General features: G+C 37.8%; 1 protein-coding gene across 1 annotated transcript; it reads left to right on the top strand.

Moving 5' to 3' along the window:
• Positions 1–19666: 19666 nt before the first annotated feature.
• On the top strand, positions 19667–23685 carry LOC117389325 (endothelin receptor type B-like). Its single transcript, XM_055230488.1, has 8 exons — positions 19667–19919; positions 20052–20512; positions 20610–20722; positions 20902–21106; positions 21633–21773; positions 21880–22013; positions 22091–22199; positions 23447–23685. The coding sequence occupies exons 2-8, from the start codon at positions 20093–20095 to the stop codon at positions 23585–23587; spliced, it is 1263 nt and encodes a 420-aa protein (XP_055086463.1). The 5' UTR covers positions 19667–19919; positions 20052–20092; the 3' UTR covers positions 23588–23685.
• The last annotated feature ends 357 nt before the right edge of the window (positions 23686–24042 follow it).

The raw sequence follows: 24042 nt of genomic DNA, 5'->3' as shown, positions 1-24042 counted from the left end.
TCCGAGCAGGGAAAGTGGGGTAAATGCTCCCCTGGGATTGGAGGTTGACGTTGGGGTTTACTGTCAGACGGAGGGGTTACCCGGGTGGATCCAGCTGCTTATCCAGCCAGCACATCTCCCAGTGGCGCTGCACTACCTAGGTGCCTGTTTAAAATACTGGATTCAGCCTAATTATAAGAAGACGCTCATGAACAATAAGCATGCTCTTGCCTCATCCACATAGGTCATCATATCTGTCTGTTCCCTCACAGATAAGTAGGCGCACTACATGCTGAAGATTTCTCTGCTAAAGATAACTAATGAATTCCCTGAGGTGTGAAGGTCAAATGAGAAAGTTGTTTTCCTTGACCATCAATACCACGGTGAACAGCCTCAAGAACAGCTGTGGGCAGAGTTATAAAACTGTTTTAGATGAAGTTAAAAAAAAAAAATGTAAATGTAATTCTCAGAGTTATATGACTCACGTACTATTTCTAGAACACTCCTGAATGTTAGTAAATGTAGAAAAATAATTTGTCATTTGTTTGTAGACATATTACTAGTGTGGTAATCACAATAGTGCTGCTTGCATGACTAATGGCAATCCCATCTTGCCTGATATGCTTAAGAATAGAATGAGTATACTGTCAGTAGGTTTATAGCCACTTGTGCACTGTTATTACTGCCCATTTGAAAACATGTTTTCCCTAGACGTTTGATGGTCATATTTCGGTAATAAGTACAAATTAAACAGGCCCAATATAAATACATACCATTTTTCTGAAACCTCTCCATTCTTATAGCCCGCCGCCCACCACATATTCTTTCAAAGTACAGCTCTTTAAAGTCTCAAGTATACTCAGCTGAAAATGAGAAGTGGCACAGAATTAACTTTAAAAACATTTAGTGAGTAAACCAGTATTAGACAAGAGTCATCCTGACCTTTGACCTTTCTGCTTTACTGGTTTTCTATCAGTCATGTATTCTTCTATTCTACGCCCTTCAGAAACTTTCTGGATAACTTCATGCCTTTTTAACAGATCAAAGTATAAGACTGGAAATAGCCCTATATAGAACTCTTCAACTATGTCCCCTCATTTCAGACCTTACACGGTATTTTACATAGTATTCTTAGCTAGTGGTATGTTTATTTTATGTAGCCCATTTCCCATACCAGATGTCTTATTTAGTGTGCCTTTTATGTGACCGTATTAACTGTAATGTCAACTTGCTAGCTCTCCCTGCTCTTCTAGGTCAAATCCGCCTGTTTGATCAGTGGTCACTTGGGGTTTCCGAGCCTGCTGGCAGTTCTTATAACTAATGTTCAACACTGTCTACTTCTGAAGCGTTCTTGAGCCCCGCGTGGGAGTGTGATCTGAAAACATTATTGACAAAAATGTGCTTTTTTAAAAACACGTACTCTGCCTTTACTGTCACGTACAAATAGCCGTCACATTTTGCAGTTAATGAGGTATTTAAAAAACATCTGGTATGTTGGAACGCCAGGCGGCATCAGTGACAGTTGCGATATGTGGAAATCGCAGACTAATTGCATGTTCCTTTTAAAGAATCCTCTATTTATGGATTTAGTAGAGACAAAGGAGGTATTTTAAGAATGCCACTTTTCTACCAAACCTTGTCCTGATTAGTTGGAGACATCTCAGCTTCCTAGTTGGCATGCAGAGGGGCACGGTAGATTTTCCTTTCCAAAACGAATCCAATCCACTTAATTATCTGGGGATATCTTCAATTTCATGTTTTTAGGAACATTCTGTAGAAGGAAAAAAAACAAAGACAGTTCATAATTTATTGAATTCTTTGAGGTTAACTTGTGCTTTATGAATAAATCACAAGTGTGAAACTCCATGTCTCTGGATACCATGTCATATCATCTTTCATAAGAAAAACTTGGGATAAAACGTAGTGACAAGGACAGGGAAGACAAGCAGAACTTTAATTCGCTCACAAATCTTTAAGAAGAGGAGAAATCGTATTGAGTTCTTAACTCCGTAAAGAAAACATTAAAGGAAGTGAAATACGTCTCACCTGTCAGTGTCCTACAGTGAAGCTTTTACCAAGTCAAGGACATGCTATTCTATGCAGTCTGCCTTTATACTTACAGGGAAGCCAAAACTCCTGTATTTATCAACCTTAACACACTCGCATCTGCTCATATGTCACCTCCCAATTCTTAGAAGAGGCTTTTGATGTCGCCCGGTTTGAATATTTATAGCCTGCAAATGCAAAAATAATGAAAGATTATCTCCGACATGCACCGCCATTTACCAGCCAAGGTCAAGGGATTAATAATTTGCATAAAATTTTGTACAAATCTCACCTTCAATGCAGTCTTTCATGTCGCTGGGCCACGGTCTAAGTGTGCTGATCTTGGCGACCGCTCTTCCGTCAAATGCTCCATTGTTGCGGATTCAAAGAGGTGACACTGCAAGGAGATTATAAGATACAAAATATGTAGGCTAGTATACAACTGATAAGACAGGCTAACTACAAAAGAATGCATTATTTCAGACAGTGATAAAAATTCATCTGTCACAACAAATCTCTTTCCACTATTATGCTCCACAGAATGGCACTTATTGTTAATGGAAATGTTTTTCACAAAGGTTTTGTTTTGACTTGGGAATGCATTAGTTTAACTTTTTGTTATGAATGCATGTTATGGTGAAGAAACATTATTTCAGAACCTATCGATTTAAACCGTTGCTCTTACCTTGCCAAAGTTTTCGTCTTTGTTTCAGTTTTGTGAAGCATATAGAGACACATGGGGAAAAGTGGAAATACAGTACTTTGCAAGCACCTTAAAAGACACAAGCAATGCTCTAACTTGAACGAATACTACAGCGTCTTCTTACAATTTTTCATAAATTTCAGTGATGAGCCAAAACTAACTAATCTGTATTCAATAGATTCTTTACAGTTGTTGGTTTGGATCCAAACAGCATTTTTTTTTTTCACTTTCATATCCAATTGTAAGCTATAAACAAATGTATTATTTAGTAGTTAATTATCAACTCTTGTACAGGTCTAATCTGGGGTAATAGTGGCTCAACAGGCACAGGATTGACTCTAACCTGTGCTGCTCGAACCTCTAACCATTAGAGGTTCAAATCCAACTCACACAATCCCACATTCACATTCTGTGTTTACGTGATTTAGTTGTGATGCAGGAGGCTGTGACTGCAGATTGACAGTCAAGGTTCTACAAAGTGTCTACACATAACTTAGAGCCATCAGTGTGTGGGGAGTCAATGAATAATGCAGCTGTGCCCTAAGACCAATCATAAGACAAAGGTTTGAAAAAGGTAACCTTGGCTTGGTTTTCAAAGTTTACTTTCTGAACTCAATCCTGTGATTCTAATAGCCTCTAGGACTTCATAAGACAAATACATCTAAAACTAGTACACTTTAAAAAGCATCTAGGCATTTTGAAATCAGCCAATTTCTGAAACGTATATATACACACAAATGTAATACTGTATTTTCGGTTGAATCTATACCAATTTATATTTTTCATTTTGATGTTTTTTGTGAAATATCTTGGGTTTTTCCAGCAGATATGTTGTGAAAAATAAGCCAGTAACACCCTGCCCAGCCCCCTAACCACAACAAAAGATGAAGATACAGTGAATACTGACAGCTAGCGAGTGGTCAGATACAAACATGTTTTGCTTTTGCTGTACCATAGCAACCACCGCAGAACAATACGTCTCCAAAGACCTCCATTAAAACTAGTATGAGACTGACAGAAAACTGCAATTAGCCTCAAATCCACCTTTGTTTTCTTATCTCCTCCTTGTGTCTGTGGTTGTCCCAGTGGATTATAAATCTCATTAAGTCAATTTTATCATATCTTGCTTTTCTTTTAGCAACAAATTGTCCTCAATGGTTTGATGGTTATAGCGGGCTGTGAGCAGTGTGTTAAATTTGCACTGATAGTGTTAATTGATTTGTGTACAACCCGTGTGCTTTGGTAGATTCTAAATTACATTAATTGCAAATAAAGGGTGAGAAAACACTGAATGTTCTGGCCGGCTTTAGCTAATAGTTTGTTTACATGGCTGAAAATAGCCTCAATTTGCAGCAGCAGGCACAGGAATAAATAAGAAAGATAATAGCGCAGTTTAATTTTATGGAAAACCAATTCAGATACATTGTAATGGCCTATTAGTAACAGGCCTAAATGTACATGATGTTCATTTTTACTTTTTTTAAAGGAATAATGTTAAACTTAGTATTTGGGACATATTGGCAGTAATCCAGACGGGACATATTGTTGCCTATAAATAGATCTCATATTTCCTGAGCCATCATTTAAGGCCACCTTGAGCTCAGTTTGTGGGTTTGCCTAAATTAGAGTTAATTTTATCCACTTTCTTGTCCTTCTTTGGACAATTTCTTGTTCAAAACTACAGTGGAAATGATCTAGTCCACTTTTAGACCTGATTTAGGCCTAGATTAGACCTGGAATAGTGATGTTATATAGTTGATTTAGATTCTCTATATTTAACCACTTTTATTCTACTGTAAACAAGGACAGATTTTTGATGTGCCTTCCAACTACAGACAATAGTCAATCAAAGCTTTTTCAGTTGGCCCTACTTTAAGCATCCATGTCCAGTGCTTTTTGAAGGAATTTTTGTCTTCAGCTTATTGTTTGTATCCTTAATGTGTGCCAGTTTGCTTATTAAATTACATTGCATTTATTTTTCGAGTCACCTCTCTATATATTTTTGTCTTACCTGTGCCTTGGCTGACTCTTGCTGCAGTTGGGGCTTAATGTTGTGCTGATTTGCGGACCACTATGTCACAGGTCTGCATCTAGCCAGGCACGGAGTAAATCTCTGAGCTCTTCATCCCGACATATTTCTCCAGGGCTGTGGACAAATGGGCTGCAATAGAAAAAGGACACCTCACTTAGCAATACGTCTCAGAGAGGAGGACACTCCAGGTGCTAACACTGGATTTACTGCAAATGATTAGAGGGTGCTACGACTTGATGGTTACATTTTAAATAAGATCTCTGTTGTCTGTTTGGACACTGCACAACTCTAGCACTCGCTTCCTAAAGGATAAAACATTAGAATCTTTGAAAGGCAATTACAAAGGGTTATCTTCCCAAAGTGTGGAAAAGAGGTGTGGCAGTTTAGATGGGTGGCAAAATGTCACATGTGATGTGAGATGAAAGAGTGAAAGGAAAGGTGAACAAGACGGCTGTGTAGCAGGGTATAGTTTAGAGACATTGGCTAAAGGCTGTTCTTTTTAAAGAGACAGCTCTTTCTAGATGTTTCAGGGAAAATAAGGTTCTGAGGTTAGATTGCCCAGCAACAGGCTCAGAGGACAAATGAACATTGATAGTTCAAGGGGATACAGGTGCATACATTGTAACCCAGCCTATTTGTATAAGTGTTACCCTTGTTCCTCAGCAGATACAGAAGAAATAAGGAGCCAGAGTTTCCTCTAAAAAAGACTATAGTGGGGAAATAAGATTAAGGCTGGCCTGGTCTATTTTCAACGAAAAAATTTAGAAATAATGAGCATTAATTAAGTAATTAAGCAATATCATAAACAACAATCCGCTCTCAAAGCACGTTTTTTCACTTCACCTGCTTCTAGCTTTGCTCTGACCCCGCAAGTCTGCGCCATAACCCACGGTGCACAAATGTCCAGGCTCCACGCGCTATGGCGCACGAAGGACACGTTTACGCACAGGAGCGTGGGGCACGCGCATGCTGATCCGGGGGCCGTGGCCTCATCTCCACAGAGGTAAAGATCAGAGGTGAAAGGTCAGACTTCACACCCCCGTGCCACTCAAACAACGACCTTCAGCTGGAGCCACTCTTTACCAAAGACACTGCTGATGAACGCGATGGGCCTTTAGCCTGTAGCAGGTGAGCAGATGTTGCCTAAAAAATAGCCCCAATCATGCTGCACAATTAGGCTAGGCACTTCCGGTTAGCTAAATTGGGATGTATGCATGGATTTATGCTTCTCATTTAGCTTGATTTGTTTTATAAACGAGTCTTGTTGCCTGTGGGGTGAAGTCACATGTGATGATCAAAGTCAAAATACTCATTTAGGGCTATTTGTGTAGCACACATCCATCTTTTGGTAGCAATCTAATGTATAGCCTAAGTGCGCATGGTTCCAGGAGGTCTTTATATTGTATTATTAGGCCCGAGCCTGGGACTACGTCCCGGCGAGGGATTCATTAAAACCGCGTCCGGAGCGTGGAAAATGGCAAAACACGCCCCGACATGACAGTGAGTGGTGTCAAAAATTAGAACTCGACGAGCTCTAATTGTCACAAAAGACCCCGAGAAAAAATAACGAAAGACGACTCGATAGCGCCACCTCAAACTTTGATTTTCATGGGGCCAATGGGAGCCCGACTCGAAAAAAGTCAACGGAAAAATCTGAAACTCACATCATAAAATAGTACATGTCAGGACTTGACAAAAATGATATTATGGCCCCGCCCTAAAATGTACAGGAAGTCGGCCATATTGGATTAAACCCGGGAATGACAAAAGTGCACACCCTCACATACATTACGTCAATGAAAGACCTTTTTCATCGTAGACAAATGAAATTTGGTACAAACATAGAACATGTCAAGACAAGTCAAAATTATATTATGACCCCACCCTAAACCCTACAGGAAGTCGGCCATTGTGGGCGGAACCCCATTTTTTCAAAATTTTACCTCTCACATTTGGATTTTTGCGCATTGGATTTTCATTCAAGAAACTTACAAATTGGTCAAGATGAACTAGACCCATTTAGGAATATAGGATACTCTCCTGGATTTTTTTAAGTTATAAAATGTGGGTGTGGCCATCCTACAAAGAAAAAAGATGTTTTTTGAAGTTTTAAATGGCCCGTAACTCAAACATGCAGTGTCCTATTTCCCGGCATTAATATACGTTTTGTTCAGAATCTTGTTCTTAATGTAATGATATAAATTTTCATAGGTCAGACATTATTTTGCTCCACAGCGCCCCCTTGAACTTTTGAATAGGACCAAAAAAATTACTTTGTCAAAATCATTTGAAATTTGGCATGGACATCTGGCTTGACAAACTGAACAAAAAAGCCAAAGAGAACATACCTCTAGCTGCAACCATGTTACCATGGTAATATAATAAATGTGTCATTGAAATACATGCGGTTCAGAGTACTGGACTTTGTTGTAGACTAAATAGATGCGCGACACTAATTCAACTATGGCCTAAAATTCAAGATTGGCAAAAAAAATTATATTTTCATGAGCAAAAAATGTGTTTCAAAATGACTCAATAGTGCCACCTAAAAAATCAAAATATATTATGATAAATATTATGAAATTTGGTACAAACATAGAACATGTCAAGACAAGTAAAAAATTATATTATGACCCCACCCTAAACCCTACAGGATGTCAGCCATTGTGGGCAGAACCCAGTTTTTTCAAAATTGTAACTCTCACATTTGAATTTTTTACACTGTGAATTTTAATTCAAGAAACTTGCAAATTGGACAAAATGAACTATGCCAATATGCCATTAGAGGTTCTTCCGACAGCTCCTCTGGGATGTAAACAGTCTGTCCTGTGACCAAATATCCATCAACGACCACAACTCCTGAAAAAGAAACTTCTATGAGCACATCTAAAGTTTGAAGTAACAGTACTGGAGTATACAGTTTTGGTTACCCTTCCTACTGTGAGGAAGTCTATAAGCAGAGATGTGTAGTACTCAGTTACATTTTACTTTTTGAACAACCATATTTTTACTCCTACTTAAGTAATATTTAGTTTGAAGTAACAGTCAACAAGTGACAAAAGCTTTATGTTGACAATATGAAATGATCTGAACATTTCTATTTCTTGCACCGCTCTTCAGTAGTAGTTTCCCCAAATACTTCATATAAATACTCTTTGCTACTTGACAAATTTCTTGGGTTACTCTTAATCTTATTAGTACAATTTGTGGCCAACTCTACCCAATTTGCACGTACATCAAAGGAGGGAAACATTTCACTCTCACAGTTAGCTAATAACTACTAGCGTTAAACAGAATATATTTAATATTTTGTACATAAATTAAATGTCTAAATGTAGGTAAAGTATAGTAAAAAAGTAAAGTCATCTGACCTGGGACATGCTGAGAGCTGAGATGGTTGAACTTGAAGCCCGTTGAGTTCAAGATCCGCTGAAAAACAAATGAAGGAATAGCCGATTAGCTTGATGCTATTAGCTAGTTAGTTTAGCTTAGCTTCTCTCTCCGAGTGCAGAGAGAAAATGGCAGAAAATTGGAATGTAAGGGCTTATATATGCAACTATTGGCAACCATGGAATGTATCCGGTTACCATGACAGCGGTTAGCTTGTTTTGATTTAATTTTAGGTTTGTTGTTATGGTTTTACATGGTGAAAAGAGAGGTAAACACTGTCAATTCACTTATGTTGAGTAAATGGAAGCCTCTCCAGCCCTGCACCTATGACTTTTCCCACTGTGAGGAAGTCTATAAGCAGAGATGTGTAGTACTCAGTTACATTTTACTTTTTGAACAACCGATCTCTTTACTCCAACTTAATATTTAGTTTGAAGTAACAGTCAACAAGTGACAAAAGCTTTATGTTGGCAATATGAAATGATCTGAACATTTCTATTTCTTGCACCGCTCTTCAGTAGTAGTTTCCCCAAATACTTCATATAAATACTCTTTGCTACTTGACAAATTTCTTGGGTTACTCTTAATCTTATTAGTACAATTTGTGGCCAACTCTACCCAATTTACACGGACATCAAGGGAGCAACATTTCACTCTCACAGTTAGCTAAAAACTACTAGCGTTAAACAGAATATATTTAATATTTTGTACATAAATTAAATGTCTAAATGTAGGTAAAGTATAGTAAAAAAGTAAAGTCATCTGACCTGGGACATGCTGAGAGCTGAAGTGGTTGAACTTGAGCCTGGTTTAGTTCAAGTTCTGCTGAACAACAAAAGAAGAATTAGCCGATTAGCTTGATGCTATTAGCTAGTTAGCTTAGCTTAGCTTCTCTCTCCGAGTGCAGAGAGAAAATGGCAGAAAATCGGAATGTAAGGGCTTATATATGCAACTATTAGCAACCATGGAATGTATCTGGTTACCATGACAGCGGTTAGCTTGTTTTGATTTAATTTTAGGTTTGTTGTTATGGTTTTACATGGTGAAAAGAGAGGTAAACACTGTCAATTCACTTATGTTGAATAAATGGAAGCCTCTCCAACCCTGCACCTATGACTTTTCCCACTGTGAGGACGTCTATAAGCAGAGATGTGTAGTACTCAGTTATATTTTACTATCTTTACTCCAACTTAATATTTAGTTTGAAGTAACAGTCAACAAGTGACAAAAGCTTTATGGTGACAAAATGAAATGATTTGAACATTTGTGTTTCTTGCACCACTCTTCAGTATTAGTTTCCCCAAAAACTTATTAGTATAAATACCCTTTATTACTTAATAAGATTACGAATAACCCAAGAAATTTGTTAGTACAATTTGTTACCAACTCTAACCAATTTGCACAGACATCGAGGGAGCAACATTTGACTCTCACAGTTAGCTAATAACTACTAACGTTAAACAAAATATATTTAATATTTTGTACATAAATTAAATGTCTAAAAGTAGGTAAAGTATAGTAAAAAAAGTAAAGTCATCTGACCTGGGACATGCTGAGAGCTGAAGTGGTTGAACTTGAGGCCTGCTGAGTTCAAGTTCTGCTGAAAAACACATGAAGAATTAGCCGATTAGCTTGATGCTATTAGCTAGTTAGCTTAGCTTCTTTCTCCGAGTGCAGAGAGAAAATGGCAGAAAATTGGAATGTAAGGGCTTATATATGCAACTATTAGCAACCATGGAATGTATCTGGTTACCATGACAGCGGTTAGCTTGTTAGGCCCGAGCCTGGGACATTGCCCCAACAAGGGACTCATTAAAACCACGTCCGAAACCCGGAAAATGGAAAAAAAAAGTTGTTAACACTCCCCAACATGCCAGAGTAGTGTCTAATTGTCACCGAAGACACAGTACGAGTCGGTAACGCCACCTCAAACTTTGATTTTCATGAGGCCAATGAAAGCCCGACTCAGAAAAAGTCAACGTAAAAATCTGAAACTTGTATCAAAAAATAGTGTCTTGTCATGTCAGGACATGACAAAAATTATATATTGGCCCCACCCTAAAATGTACAGGAATTTGGCCATATTGGATCAAACTCGGAATTGACTAAAGCACACACCCTTGCATTTAGGACATCTCCTCACACAGTTTTCATCACAATTCAAATTTGGCTAAAACCCACTAAATTAATGTGTAATGAAAGATTATCAATTGTCTTTTAAATATGACTTTGGGTGTGGTCATGGTGAATTTTCAACAAAATTGCAATTTCTGGAAAATTTCAAAAAAATATTTTACTTTCACATATTTTTGTTTGGAAAAAGCTAATACAGCGTTTATGCACATTTGAAAACTCAACATAATGATATGCAAATCATATCATATCTTATTTGTGATGGAGCACAACCTGAGAAAGTTACATGACTGTGGCTTTTATTGCTTAGGAGGAAAAAAAATTCCATTATTAATGATTTGAGGCCATTTTGACCCCCTAAATTTGAACAAAAAGTCAATTTTACTGGACCCAAAATTCAAATTTGGCGAAAAATTAATTATTTTGATGTTCACAAAAATTATTCTTTCAAAATGACTCAATAGCGCCACTTCAAAAATAAAAATACATTACAGAGAGACCTTTTTCATCGTAGACAAATGAAATTTGGTACAAACATAGAACATGTCAAGACAAGAAAAAAATTATATTATGACCGCACCCTAAACCCTACAGGAAGTCGGCCATTGTGGGCAGAACCACATTTTTCCAAAATTTTACATCTCACATTTTAATTTTTTTACACTGTGAATTTTAATTCAAGAAACTTGCAAACTGGACAAAATTAACTAGACCCATGTGGGATTGTAGGAAACTCATTTGGAATTTTCTACATAAAAAAATGTGGATGTGGCCTGTAAATAAAAAAGCTGTTTTTTAAGTTTTAAATTGTGCGTCACTCAAACTCGCAGTGTCCTATTTCCCGGTATTAATGTACATTTTGTTAAAAATGTTGATCTGAACGTAATGATATACAGGTACATAGGTCAGACATTAGATTGCTCCACAGCGCCCCCTTGAATTTTTGAATGAGACCCAAAAAAATGATTTTGTCAAAACCATTTGAAATTTGGCATGAACATCCCTACTGACATACTGAACAAAAAAGTTAATGAGAACATACCTCTATTTGCAACCATGTTACCGTGGTAACATAATAAATATGTCATTGAAATTAATAGGGTTCAGAGTGCTCGTCTTTGTTGTAGACTAAATAGATGCTCTACACTAATCCAGCTATGACCTCAAATTCAACAATGGTGAAAAATTTTGAATTTTCATGTGCTAAAAAATGTATGCTTCAAAACAACTCAATAGCGCCACCTCAAAAGTTAAAATACATTACGGCAATGAGAGACCTTTTTCACTGTAAACAAATAGAATCTGGTACAAACATAGAACATGTCAAGACAAGCAAAAAATGTATATTATGACCCCACCCTAAACCCTACAGGAAGTCGGGTGGAACAAATTTTTTTCAAAATTTTAACTCTCACGTTTGATTTTTTACGCCATGGATGTTCATTCACAAAACTTGCAAATTTGTCAAAATGAACTAGACCCATGTGGGATTATTGACTACTCTTTGGATTTTGCTACGTCATAAACTGTGGGTGTGGCCAACATGCAAACAAAAATGGCGTTTCGTATTTACTTGCACTTAACTCAAACATGCTGTGTCCTGTAAACCAGCATTAATATACATTTTGACATTCCCATACAAAAATCCAATGAGAACATAGCTCCATTTAAAAGTGTGTTGCCATGGCAACGTCTGACATTTCTCATTGAAATACATGGGTTTTTTTGTTAACTGGGATGAAAAAAATTACTTTGTCATAGACTATTGAAATTTGCTACACATGAAAAATTTCAGAAATGCTCTCATTGGAATGAATGCAGTAATATTACTCAGTCGCTGATTTGAGGGGGAGGGGCAATGTAAGCGGGAACAAGAGGCAAGAACTCCATGGTGGCATATACCCCGCGGTCGCAAGGGATGGCAAGGGCCTTCATCACTGCTTGCAGTTTTAATTATTATTATTATTCTTAAAAAGATTTAGTCCTGTGTTCTAATATAATATAAATCATTCCAAATAGTCAAGTAAAAATTCTTAATAGGGAAATATTTGGTATGGAACCTCATGCACAAGATGAGGCTATTAGGGAGAATGATGTCATGATGTTTCTTTTTTGTCATTAATCTGCCTCTTACAGGGTCTATAGACTGTGAAGTTACATTACACAACTGAAAAATGAAATAAGCATTTATCATGGAACCTTTTACTAAAAATAGTTATTATGATTAACAAAATAACATAAATGGAAACATCATGAACACAATTGTGCATTATTGCCCTACCCCAAGAGATAACTATAACATTGTGAATAAATGAAAGAATACAGAAGTTTTATGTATGGAATTTACTATTGTAAAATATTATTGGCCTGAAAAAAAACACTTTTTTTTAACATAAAGCTAAAATGATGCAATGACAGCAATACATGGAGGCGGTTCATTAAAAATCTAAAATCAGTGAAAAAATTAATTGGTGACTGGTGCCCATTATAGAAAAAAATAAATAAAATAAGGTGATGTGATAAAAACCCTGGCAAAAAGATTATCACGATATCTCCTGATGTTTGTATTTCCATAATAATATAAAGGGCACCTTGTAACCCAGCAACATTTGCCATTGTGTGTGGTAGTGGATTAACATTTCAGAATATGTTAACAAATTTAAGAATTCTGAGGTTTAATATCACATCCAAGCAGGCATGTAGGAGTTATGAAGGAGGAGAGAGAGCTGGAGTTGTTGATCGGTATGAAGGTCTACCAACAGAGAGAGGAGGAGTGGCAGGCCAAACAAATGCCTGGTTAGTCGAAAGAAAGGAGAAAAAATAAAAAAAAAAAAGCCTGTAGAGAGCTAAAGGAACATGGCTGACCTACAGAGAGAGGATGAAGGGAAGGAAAAAGAAAAATCAGCAGACATCAGTGACTCCTCAATGGAACAGCAGAAGAGTGAAGAGAAGAAGGGGACTGAAGAGATTCTTATTAAAGTGACAAAAGTCCAGGAGGCCAAGGATCCTAAAATGTCTTCAGTCATCCTAAGATCATCTCTTTGTGACCCAGCCAAACCATTTACCAAACATCATCACTGGCACTACACTGATCACTGGAGATACATTCAAGCAATTTTTCAGGTTAGTGTTTTTGGGCATCTTTGTAGGGGAAAATGGTAAATGGTCAAATTTTTATGTAACTCTTTTCCACCTTTAAGGCACTCAAGGCAGTTCCTTTACATCAAGGAACGACTCACAAATTCACATACACATTCATACACCATGCCCAAGGACACAACGTCAGTACTCATCTGTGGGAGCTGGAATCACGACAACCTGTGGGTCAGTGGATCTGGCCGCTCTACCAATGATGTTTTTTTTGTTTTGTTTGTTTTTTTTTATAGAGAGGGGGATTCTAACCAACCTTCAGATCACTGGAAAAACACTACCAATTGAGCTATTGTCGCCCCGTATGTGGACCTAGGTCAGACATGCCCAAACTGCGGCGCTCAGACCAATTTTTCTTGGCCCTCAAGCTCCCAGGTGAATTGGCCCATATTACTTTAAACAGTACTTTTTACTGTACATTTCTGAAAATCTACTTTAACAAGCCCGTATCAAATACTTTGTGTGTCCCATTGAGGATGTAAGCATGAATAAAGGTCTAGTGGTTCGGCCTAACTTGTAATAATAACGCAGATATTAAGTATTCACTGTATTGGCGACCAGTCTATGGCCCTCAATCGGCCCTCAGCTTTGTCTGTGTTTTTATATGTGGCCCTTAATGAGAAAAGTTTGGACACCCCTGACCTAGGTCTTATACTATAAACTCTGATGAACTGGAGATGGAAGATAATTGTAACTTACACATTTTTTGGAGTGTTTCTGGTTTAACATTTGACCTATTTACTGTATTGTATTGTTTTGATGATTGTGATAAGGCTTATGAACTATAGATCTGTACAGTTTTATAACCAGGAAGCAGATGTTGTACGCGTGGGGCTAAATTGTATGTAATAATCTGAATTATTTTGATTGTCTGTTGAATTTTATGTCATGCAGCTAAAGCAGCACTGTAGCCCAAGACAAATTAACTTACCTTACCAGCCCAAAAACACAATACTGTGTACAGTTCTATTGTTGTCTGACCTTATGATGATTTGTCTTTGTAGTGTGGTAAGCATGATGATTCATGGCTTTTCTGATTAATGCAGCTCTTTGCTCAATCAACAACACATTTAAAATTTAATGGAACATAATGAATAGAAAAAATAACAACCCAATGTAAAAGTATTCAGTTAAGTCAAGGCCCAATCCTAATTATTCTTGTCTTGTTCTTGTGGACCCAGTGTTGTGTGATTTAGGACTTCTCCCACTCTTCAGAGATATTATTGGAATAGGATAATGCAGTGTTTACCCTGGGAATTCTAACACAAATGTTATCAGGCCAATGTATAATTTCAATAAGATAATTAAACTCAGCCTTACAAATTGGCTCTAGATATGCTCTGGATTCCTATATGGTGTTTACTTTTTCCTAAATCACTTGTTTAATGTCAACATAACAAAACAGTAGCCGTGTATTTATCCAATTAAAGACTTAGTGCTGCTTCGTAACTCTCATCTCTCCTGTGATAGTAGCCCGTATCAGTGAAATGTCTTTGACGCAGCGCTCCACGTCCTTGTCCTCCAACGAAATGTAAGTGAAACAGTCTCTCTCTACAGACCATATAATAATGGCAGCTTTCCCAGAAGGACAACTCACACTATTAAGGATCATTAACATTGTGCAAACCTTTTTTCTTTTCACAAAGGGAGCAAGTGAGCGACGCCTCTCGTTAAGTGCTTTGACCCAGTCCTTGATCCCCACTTTGAGGCCTGCTTAAAAGGATACAAACATTACTTGTTCCAGCTGGACATGAGGTGAGATGACAATTCATATTTTCAATACAACTTAAGTGGCATCTTTTAGTGTTTTAGTGCTATTTCCACTTCTATATTCCTGTTTGACAATACACCCACTATGATACTTGTCCCTTTTGAGCGGAAACGTTTCTAATCCGAAGTATTTTGTGTTTGTGTTGGTAACGTGAAAACTTCTAGGTGAGTTTGCGTTGAGTCATCCCTTACCTCAGTATCACGTTGTTTCTTTCTTAGTGAGTTTTTATTCATTTACATTAAGCACAACATAATGACCTCAGACTTGTAAACCTTTCAATTCGTTGCTTGCAATAGAAACGTATTTGGAAACTAAAAATATGGAAAATAAATTGCATTGATAGAGAGCTGATACGGGATTTTGGCATTGGAAAAAGTCTAGACAATTGACTCAGATGTTCCCAGAAGGACTCACCTGAATTGGCCATTCTTGTCAGTCTTCACTTTTGGCTAGTTGCAACAAGAAAGGCATCCAGTGTAAAGTGATAAAAGTGTCTCATAAGGTTGGCAGTCAGATCCCAGCTCTGGCTAGTGGATTGTGTTGTTCGTTTTTGCAAGACACACACACATCCAACTTGAACGCAGTGTGTGTGAGTGATTGTGGTTGTGGTTGGTGAGGACACTGGCACAGCTTCAACTCCAGGGCAGCTGTGATTACAGTTGTAGCTTATCACCACCAAGTTGGGAATGAGTGAATAACAATGCACTGTAAAGTCTTTATATGTCCAAAATGTTATATAAACATTAGGGCTGCACGATATAGAACATTTTGTGAGATGCAATATGACTCTTAAGAACTGTGTTAATATACTTTTTGACTCAATTTAAATTATAGTAAAACAAAAAACAAAAAGTTAAGTGCTTTAATTTACTAGTGAGACAAAACCAGGGCTAACTCCAGCCATATTTTGGACTCAATGAGGAAAATTATTAATGAAATGAGTTTTATTTAACGTAGTCTTTTTTAAGAAACAGTGCATTTTTGTCAGATGGAGAAACTTGACGTTATCAGTGCTTTTGCGATATATTGTGCAGTCCTAACAAACAAGAAAGCTACAAACCAACATGTGACTAATTCTCCTACACTGCACTGGTAGTAGATCTAAGCCTGTCCGAATGCACATATAATGGAGTTCAGCTAAATATATAGTTATCTGCTGCCTCCTGTGTAGCAAATTGTAACAGTAAATGCAGGTAATTTTTCACCATGTGCTCCAAAAGGACTGTGAGAAAGAACCTATTACTCGCCTCTCTCTGGCCTTTTCTTTCGCTGCTCCCTATCCCTCTCACTTATTCGAGCTGTATGAGGCTCCGCGCCAATCTCTGTGTATGCCTCCTCCTGTGCCTATTTTTCCCTCTATTCTATAATAAGGTCTTTCATTGTTTTACCCCACAAACAAAAGGATAAAAATAGAGAAAACGTTCACAATGAATGTTGCTATAAACAAAAAGCGATTCCATAAAAGCTTCCGTGACTGTTCATTATTTTTGGAGGGAATTTATTTTTGTCGCGTTCAAAAGGGCCGCCTCACTGTCTCAATCCTTATTTCATTTCCCAGCAGTTCACAGGCTGCGAATGGGCTGACAAAGCCTCTAGCAGTGGCCAGTGGGAGCAAGATGCACATCCTGTTTAGATTCAACCTCTGGAACCTACATCGCAGCGAAAAATAGATTCACAATCACCTCTCCACCTCTGATATTATAGCCTGCACATGGGGCTATTACTGGGAGAAAATGAAAAAGGCCATCACTATCATTTCCAGGCGCTATGACCAATATGAAGCCACTGGACTAAATCGACAGTACCTTTTCACTATGAGGACTTTGTTCAGGCTGTGATGAGTGTGGAGCACCCAGACACGAGGTAGGAAATATATGCACTTTACCCTCTATCAAGGAGCCTATTTTCTACACAGTTTTTTTATTCTGTTAGAAAGATAACATTAAAAGTATAAGAGTTTCCTGTTTTTCGGTAAGGGATGTAATGAAATATATATACGTTTGAATCCTGTACTGTACTGTGCATAGCAGATATATTTGGCTTTTGCTCAGAAAGATGCATGAAAGAATGTATTCCTGATGAAGCTAAGATTGCATCTGTACTATCACATCATGGAGCTATTTACCAGAAGGCAGCTTTGGGGTATTACTATTAAAGGTGGGAGATATGCCAAATAACTCAGATCACAGTTTTCTTAGAGCTTGGATCACGATTTCAGAGAGTTCACACTTCACTGTGACTGGTTAGTTCCACCTATATGGTTCCACCTGTCACTCTGAAGCCATGTTTCTAATTTGGCTAGATAGATGTTTAGTTAAAATATACTTTGCTTTATGCGCTGACCATACTTTACTGTTAGTTTTCTTTTCTGTTCAGTGATTGGCGTGAACATATATGACCTAAAATGAGCGCATCGACTAACAAATTTCATAAAAGATAATTAGTTTTGGTCTGAACTCAAAATTGTGCAAGTTTGAGAATAATCATTTTGTGAGCCAATATGTGGAACTTTATGATAGCCACCTCCTCCTTCTTATGTAATAAAAAAACTGTTATACCTAAGATTAATAATTGAGGAGAATTTGCACTTTTTTCAAATGTCACAAACTAAAAATGTTTAAAATCTTTGACTGATTTGAAATATTTAGCCTGACACTCTCTTGGCACAGTTTCTGGAGCAGGTTACCTTTCAAACATGAGCGACAGTGTCCGTGTTCAGCACTTGTGCCTTGGTGTTTCGATTTTTCTCTTGAACTGTACAAAAAGAGAAATAATTAGGAATTTGACAGATGTCTAAGTCAGGAGAGGCAGGAGAGGGCAGGAACAGGTGACCCCCTCTGCGCCCAGAGTGATGACATAGCTTACCCTGACAGCTGAATGAAAGGCTCTGCTCCACCCACCTCCAATCTGTCTGGCTCTGAGTGCTCGCAGAAGTAATGAATCTTCACCCCTGTGCGCCTGTGCCTGGATGAACTTGACTGTGATCAGGAGATGGAGCACAGATAGCAAGAGGGAAAGCAAGGACTGCAGCTGAGGTTATTACCTGGAAAAGTTTTATCTAACATTTTGTGAAAATCTCTTTTGGGAAAAAAAAAATCTGCTTGCAAATGGAAATCAATGCATTTTTAAAAGCCTCTATGTAGATGGACTTGTATATGTCATCTTTCAGTGTGAAGCCAAATCTCCTTTTGAAATTAGTGTTTTAACTCAAAACATGTTTGAAAGAATCCAAGGCAAGAGACAGACTGCTTCAAAATAGTTAGAGTTAGTTACATTTATTTAACCATTATTTATTTAATCAGGAAAGTTTGACTGAGAATGAAATTGTTATTTAATCCTTTTCTTTTGTCAATTTTTGAGGACAAATTGTGGCACTGGAATATTGTTGTAACAGCCGTTCAGCTGTTATGTCAAAGATTCTAATAGTTTGGTCATGTCCTTGCACACTATTGTTGCTCCCATTTTCTGTTTAATTTGATTTTAAATTATTAAAAAGAAATGAAGGGAATGGAAATCATGTTATTATAGGGAACTGCAAGATTTTTAGATAGTTCCCTGATTTATTAGTTACACTCTGTGTCCTTTTGAAACATTGTATTACCTGAAAATGTTCATTCCTACTAACCTTCTGCAACTATGCTTCTTGCATTTTAAGTAACTGTGAGTTGTGCATTGCTTAGCATATTGTAATGTGCATTGTGCCATAACTATTGTAAATACCAGCTTATCCTCTTTTTTTCTTTACAGGTGAAGGATATGTCGAATCTCAGAATCCCCTATAGAAGAAAAGGTGACACTAATGCAGACTATGTAGAATGTGCAGTCGTGCACATGTCATACTTCTCCCTACCCACTCAGCTGTCTCTTTTTCTTTAATCGGTTGTTCTTGGGGAAGTGGCAGCACATACATCCTGAAGGTCACTTGACATTAGAGGAGCACAAATTTTCATGTTCAAAAGAGCGCAGGAGAAAGTGTCGGATATGATATTAACAATGGGATCCTTCTGCTTGTCACATGTTTCATGCTCCACCTCCAGGCGCTGCAGGTTGTCATAAAGCTGTCGAGGGAAGAAGTCACCTTCTTCACCACTCTTAGATGCTCTCTCTTGCAGAATCTTGCCGACTGGCTCATTTTAAAAAACACACAATATGTCATCCAACAAATCTCCAGAGGACATTCAGTGAATATTGTATGATTCCGTTTGAATCATTTTTGTTATTGTTCTACTGTAGTTGCCCGGCAGGATCCTTGCTTCTCGTTCACCTAAAATGTCATATGCTTCAATTCTATTATATTTTCGAACAATAGCTTTGAGTGGAAAGGTGATTCTAAAAAGAGCCATTTTGCCTCAAATGTGCTTGTGGAGAATCTTTATATTAAATAACAAAATGCCCTTAGACTGGGAGAAGGACAAACAGCTGTAACTTCAAATCTTTCTTGAGACCTATAAAATGATCTCACTTGGTGATAACAGACAATACACTTCAACAGCATGCTTTTGTACAGGGTGATGCATCAAGGGAAGTAATTACAGTCACTACTGACAGATCGATGAGTAATGCTGACAATAATACCTCGCTCCTATAAAAGACACATTTTCCTCTCCAGGCTTCCAACATTTATGGCAGAGCTGTCTTTGTGTTAAACATCTTGCCTGTTTTGTAGTTATTACACAGAGCTATTTCATGCTGCATTTGGCGGTGTTCTTCTGAAGGTAAACTGGCATTCAGTGTATCACAATGTATCAGGCTTATTTATGTTTGCTTTTTTAATGTTAATCCTTTACCTCACCAGCGGCGCATGTTATAAATCTCAGCGTGCTAATTATTTCCACTCTTCTTTTCAGTTCCAAATCCTTTCTGTGCCTGGAGAGGAAAATCAACAACAATGTGGACTGTGTTGCTTGCTCTTTGTTTGGGAAATATTCTGGTCACAGGAGAAGCCAGTGATCAGCATTCACAACCACTCTCTGTAATTGAACTCGCTGGAACCACCATGTCCCCTGGTCTTTTAATACAAGAAAAACAGAAATCCAACAGCTCAATCCATCCACCTCGAGTAGCAGGACCAAAAGCACCGCTGCCTCCCATGTGCTCAGAGCCGGCTCGAATCAGAGACGCCTTCAAATATGTCAATACTGCAGTCTCCCTCCTTGTGTTTGTGGTCGGAATCCTGGGAAATGCAGCCTTATTAAAAATCATATCTGCAAATAAGTCCATGAGAAGTGGGCCCAACATTCTTATCGCTAGCCTGGCTTTAGGAGATCTCCTCCACATTGTGATTGACATCCCAATCAACACATACAGGGTGAGGTGTTCAAAGCAAAATCAAGGTTCTTTTGCTGTTTCTCTTTTCAATTTAAAAGTTAACCTTGAACTGATAGCCGTGGTTGTTTTGGTAACAGCTGATAGCAGAGGACTGGCCGTTTGGATTGGCGCTGTGCAAACTTGTCCCCTTTGTGCAGAAAACCTCAGTAGGCATCACAGTGTTGAGTCTCTGCGCGCTAAGTGTTGACAGGTAAGGAGATAAGCTGCTCTCAGCAAGAGAATAGTGTCCAATCTCCCTGCACTATCTACATCAGAGCGGATAGATTTGTTTAGCATTAGCCCTTGAAATGTTCTTTGGCTGAACTATGTATCACTTTTACAGACAAAAGTCCCCTAGGCCAAAAACAGTTTTTTATATTGATTTTGCAGATACCGTGCCGTAGTATCCTGGAATCGAATCAAAGGCCTCGGGGTCTCAGCGTGGACAGCGGTCGAAATAGCCCTGATATGGGTTGTTTCCCTCATTCTGGCTGTGCCTGAAGTGGTGGGGTTTGATATGATAACCATGGACTATAAAGGCAGACATCTGAGAATATGCCTCCTCCATCCTATGCAACACTCTGAGTTCATGCAGGTAATGTGATTGTTCCCATCAGATAACAACATTTCTTTTTATATTGAGATTTTATATTGAGTTAGTGTACAGACAATGTACTAAGGACAAAACACTGATTTAGCCTTGTTTTCATTTAACCAAACGTTACTCTTAAATTATTATAGTTATTGAAAATATTTTTAATTTCTATAACTATCTCAAAAAACAAAAACAAGCAGTAGCAGCATTTTTCTACCATTAAGAGTAGTTCACATAGTAGTTTTTGTATTATAGAGAGATTAGTTATTACCTTGGATAGATACATTTATATACATCTATATTGTTTATTTTCGCAGACTTTTCTCAGTAAATCTTTTCTTTTCTCTGCAGTAATGAATGTAGTAGTGGTTAATTGTGTAGTTAATGCATCAGAACAACTACAGTGGCATAGATTAAGCCATGTATGACTGAAACATATTGTTCAACATAGAAGAGCAAACTCAGATTCTTGTCCTGTCATGCTGCACATAGACTGACTGAGTTACATGTCGTTTCCTATCCACAGCTGTATAAATCAGGGAAGGACTGGTGGCTCTTCGGCTTCTACTTCTGCATGCCTCTGCTCTGGACCGCTATATTCTACACACTCATGGCCAGGAAAATGCTGAGGAAGAACTCTGAGGCTCTAAGCGACCACACCAAGCAGGTTATTTGTCACTTGTGTTATTTCCGAGTACCCTTTTGTCACATAAATCATCTTTATAGCTTTACTATCACTCTTAACTGAACTGATCATATCTTTCCCACTGCAGAGAAGGGAAGTTGCTAGGACTGTTTTCTGTTTGGTGATTGTCTTTGCGCTCTGCTGGCTGCCTTTGTACCTCAGCAGAATCTTGAAAAAAACAATTTATGATCACAAGGATCCCAATCGGTGTCAACTTCTGAGGTGTGAAATGATGAGAAATTTCAGTTTTTTCATCCTCAGTCCACAAATTACTTTTCTAAATAGTATTTTCATTACAGTGTTTTCCTAGTCCTGGATTATTTTGGCATCAACATGGCATCACTCAACTCCTGCATCAACCCCATTGCTCTGTATATTGTCAGCAAAAGATTTAAAAGATGTTTCAAGGTAAGATTAATGGTGCATTATTGGCTTAAATATAAAGATGTTATCGCTTCGTTATTAAACACATAGTACAATCATTTGCAACTCTCATTCACATAACTATAGTTTCAACTGAACATTTAAAATTTATTAGGCGAGACTTTTATGCGTAATAGCCGCGATACATTTTAGATTTTTGATGGGGCAATAAAAGGAACGAAGCAGTTATAAAAATCACTGAAGAAGAATTTTGTGCTTTTTGTATTTGCAACATGCCAGTAAGTGACTTTAGTAGTGCTTTAGTAATGTCTTATTAATATTGGATGCATTGATTGCTTGAGGTTTTGCACCATTACATCATTCTGACTTGACATTACTCAGTTGGAACATAAGTACTAGTTATAAAATGCTGATTGAACAAAATTTTAATTGCATTACCTGCTCTTAACAGCAGCTCTATCTTATTGGAAGTAGCATTGATTTGAATGAGATTTACAATACCGTTACTGCTACTACGTTTTGGGCTTAGTTTATTTGCTACTCATTTAACACGTGACGTTTTGCCAATGTCTGAACATCATCAGGCTACATTTTGATCAGCCCTCTGTGTCATGGAGGACATATTGACTCATGTCTATAAAGTGAGCAGACAGGAGCAAACAATGTCTTTAGGGGATAAGTGAGAATGGTGTGGAAAAAACACGCCTGATGCTTGGCAAGCTACCAGACAGTCTGTCAGTGAATCAGAGTGATGTCTTACAAGGTGCAAGAAAACGTGGCTTCAAGGCGATTTTGAAAAGGGAAATAATTCAAAAGCATTTTATTGTATTCCCAGATCAAAAAGTGCACATCCAAAATACACTTTGATTCACCCTACCTGTCATCAGAGGGGAGCGCAGTGCATTGCATTTAAATAAGTACTCCAAGGTTCCTCTTCCGCGTTGAATTTTTTTGTTTTTTTACAGAGTATGCATTCAACTTTTAGATAAAGTACAGCATCCTTTGTTCTTGTGAAAAACAAAAACTAAAAATAGACATAAAATAAGAATGCACAGATCAAACAGAATGATGGTAGGTAACACTGTGTCTGTTCATGTCTCATCTTAGTCTTTTACCATAAATCACAATGTCAAAGCGAACAGAGATTACTTCACTCCAGTTAATTTATACTGCCACTTCTCCACTCAACATTTGTTCCAATGTGGCCCTTTTTTTTCTGTGCCGTAAATATGTGTTACACAAACGCCTTTTGTGTGTGTGCGTCCCTCCAGGCATGCCTGTGCAGTTGGCGTCTACCTCTTCAAGCTGTTACGCGTGACGAAGTGCAGTCTGTTTTGAAGTCCAGAATGCATGATCAGGCCTCGGAGAATCCACATCAAAGCCTGGACTCCCACGACCACACCTCTACCTGAGAAAACACCTCAGAGCACCGCCGCGGCACAGATGGAGCCCTGCCAATACTGTACATCGTGTGCGTATTTGTACATGTGTATACTTTTGAGTGTATAAAGAAGTTAGGACACTGTGAATTATAATTAAACTGCACAATATTTTCAGCAACATAACCAAGTACTCTATGATTAAGAATTCCCTCTCTTAAACACCAGAAACACCTGTCTGTAAATACTCACACATAAGGATGCTGACGAATGTATTTATATTTTGTCATATTCTCAATGTAGATTAAACTCCTCGTTTTTGCTAATAAAGAAATTTGAATCCTTAATTTGACTAACATGATTCTTTTATACCCTGTAGAGTGTTTTGTTGCCCAAGTTAATTGCTTAACAAAACATAAAAACTGCACCACTTACAATTCCTACCTTCTTTTGGTCCTGTTCCATTTAATTTGAGACGTGTTAATGGC

Source organism: Periophthalmus magnuspinnatus, chromosome 21 (assembly GCF_009829125.3).
Source record: "Periophthalmus magnuspinnatus isolate fPerMag1 chromosome 21, fPerMag1.2.pri, whole genome shotgun sequence".
Taxonomy (NCBI): Eukaryota; Metazoa; Chordata; class Actinopteri; order Gobiiformes; family Gobiidae; genus Periophthalmus; species Periophthalmus magnuspinnatus.
Note: the sequence above shows the minus strand (reverse complement) of the source record. Positions and strands in the feature narration are given on the sequence as shown.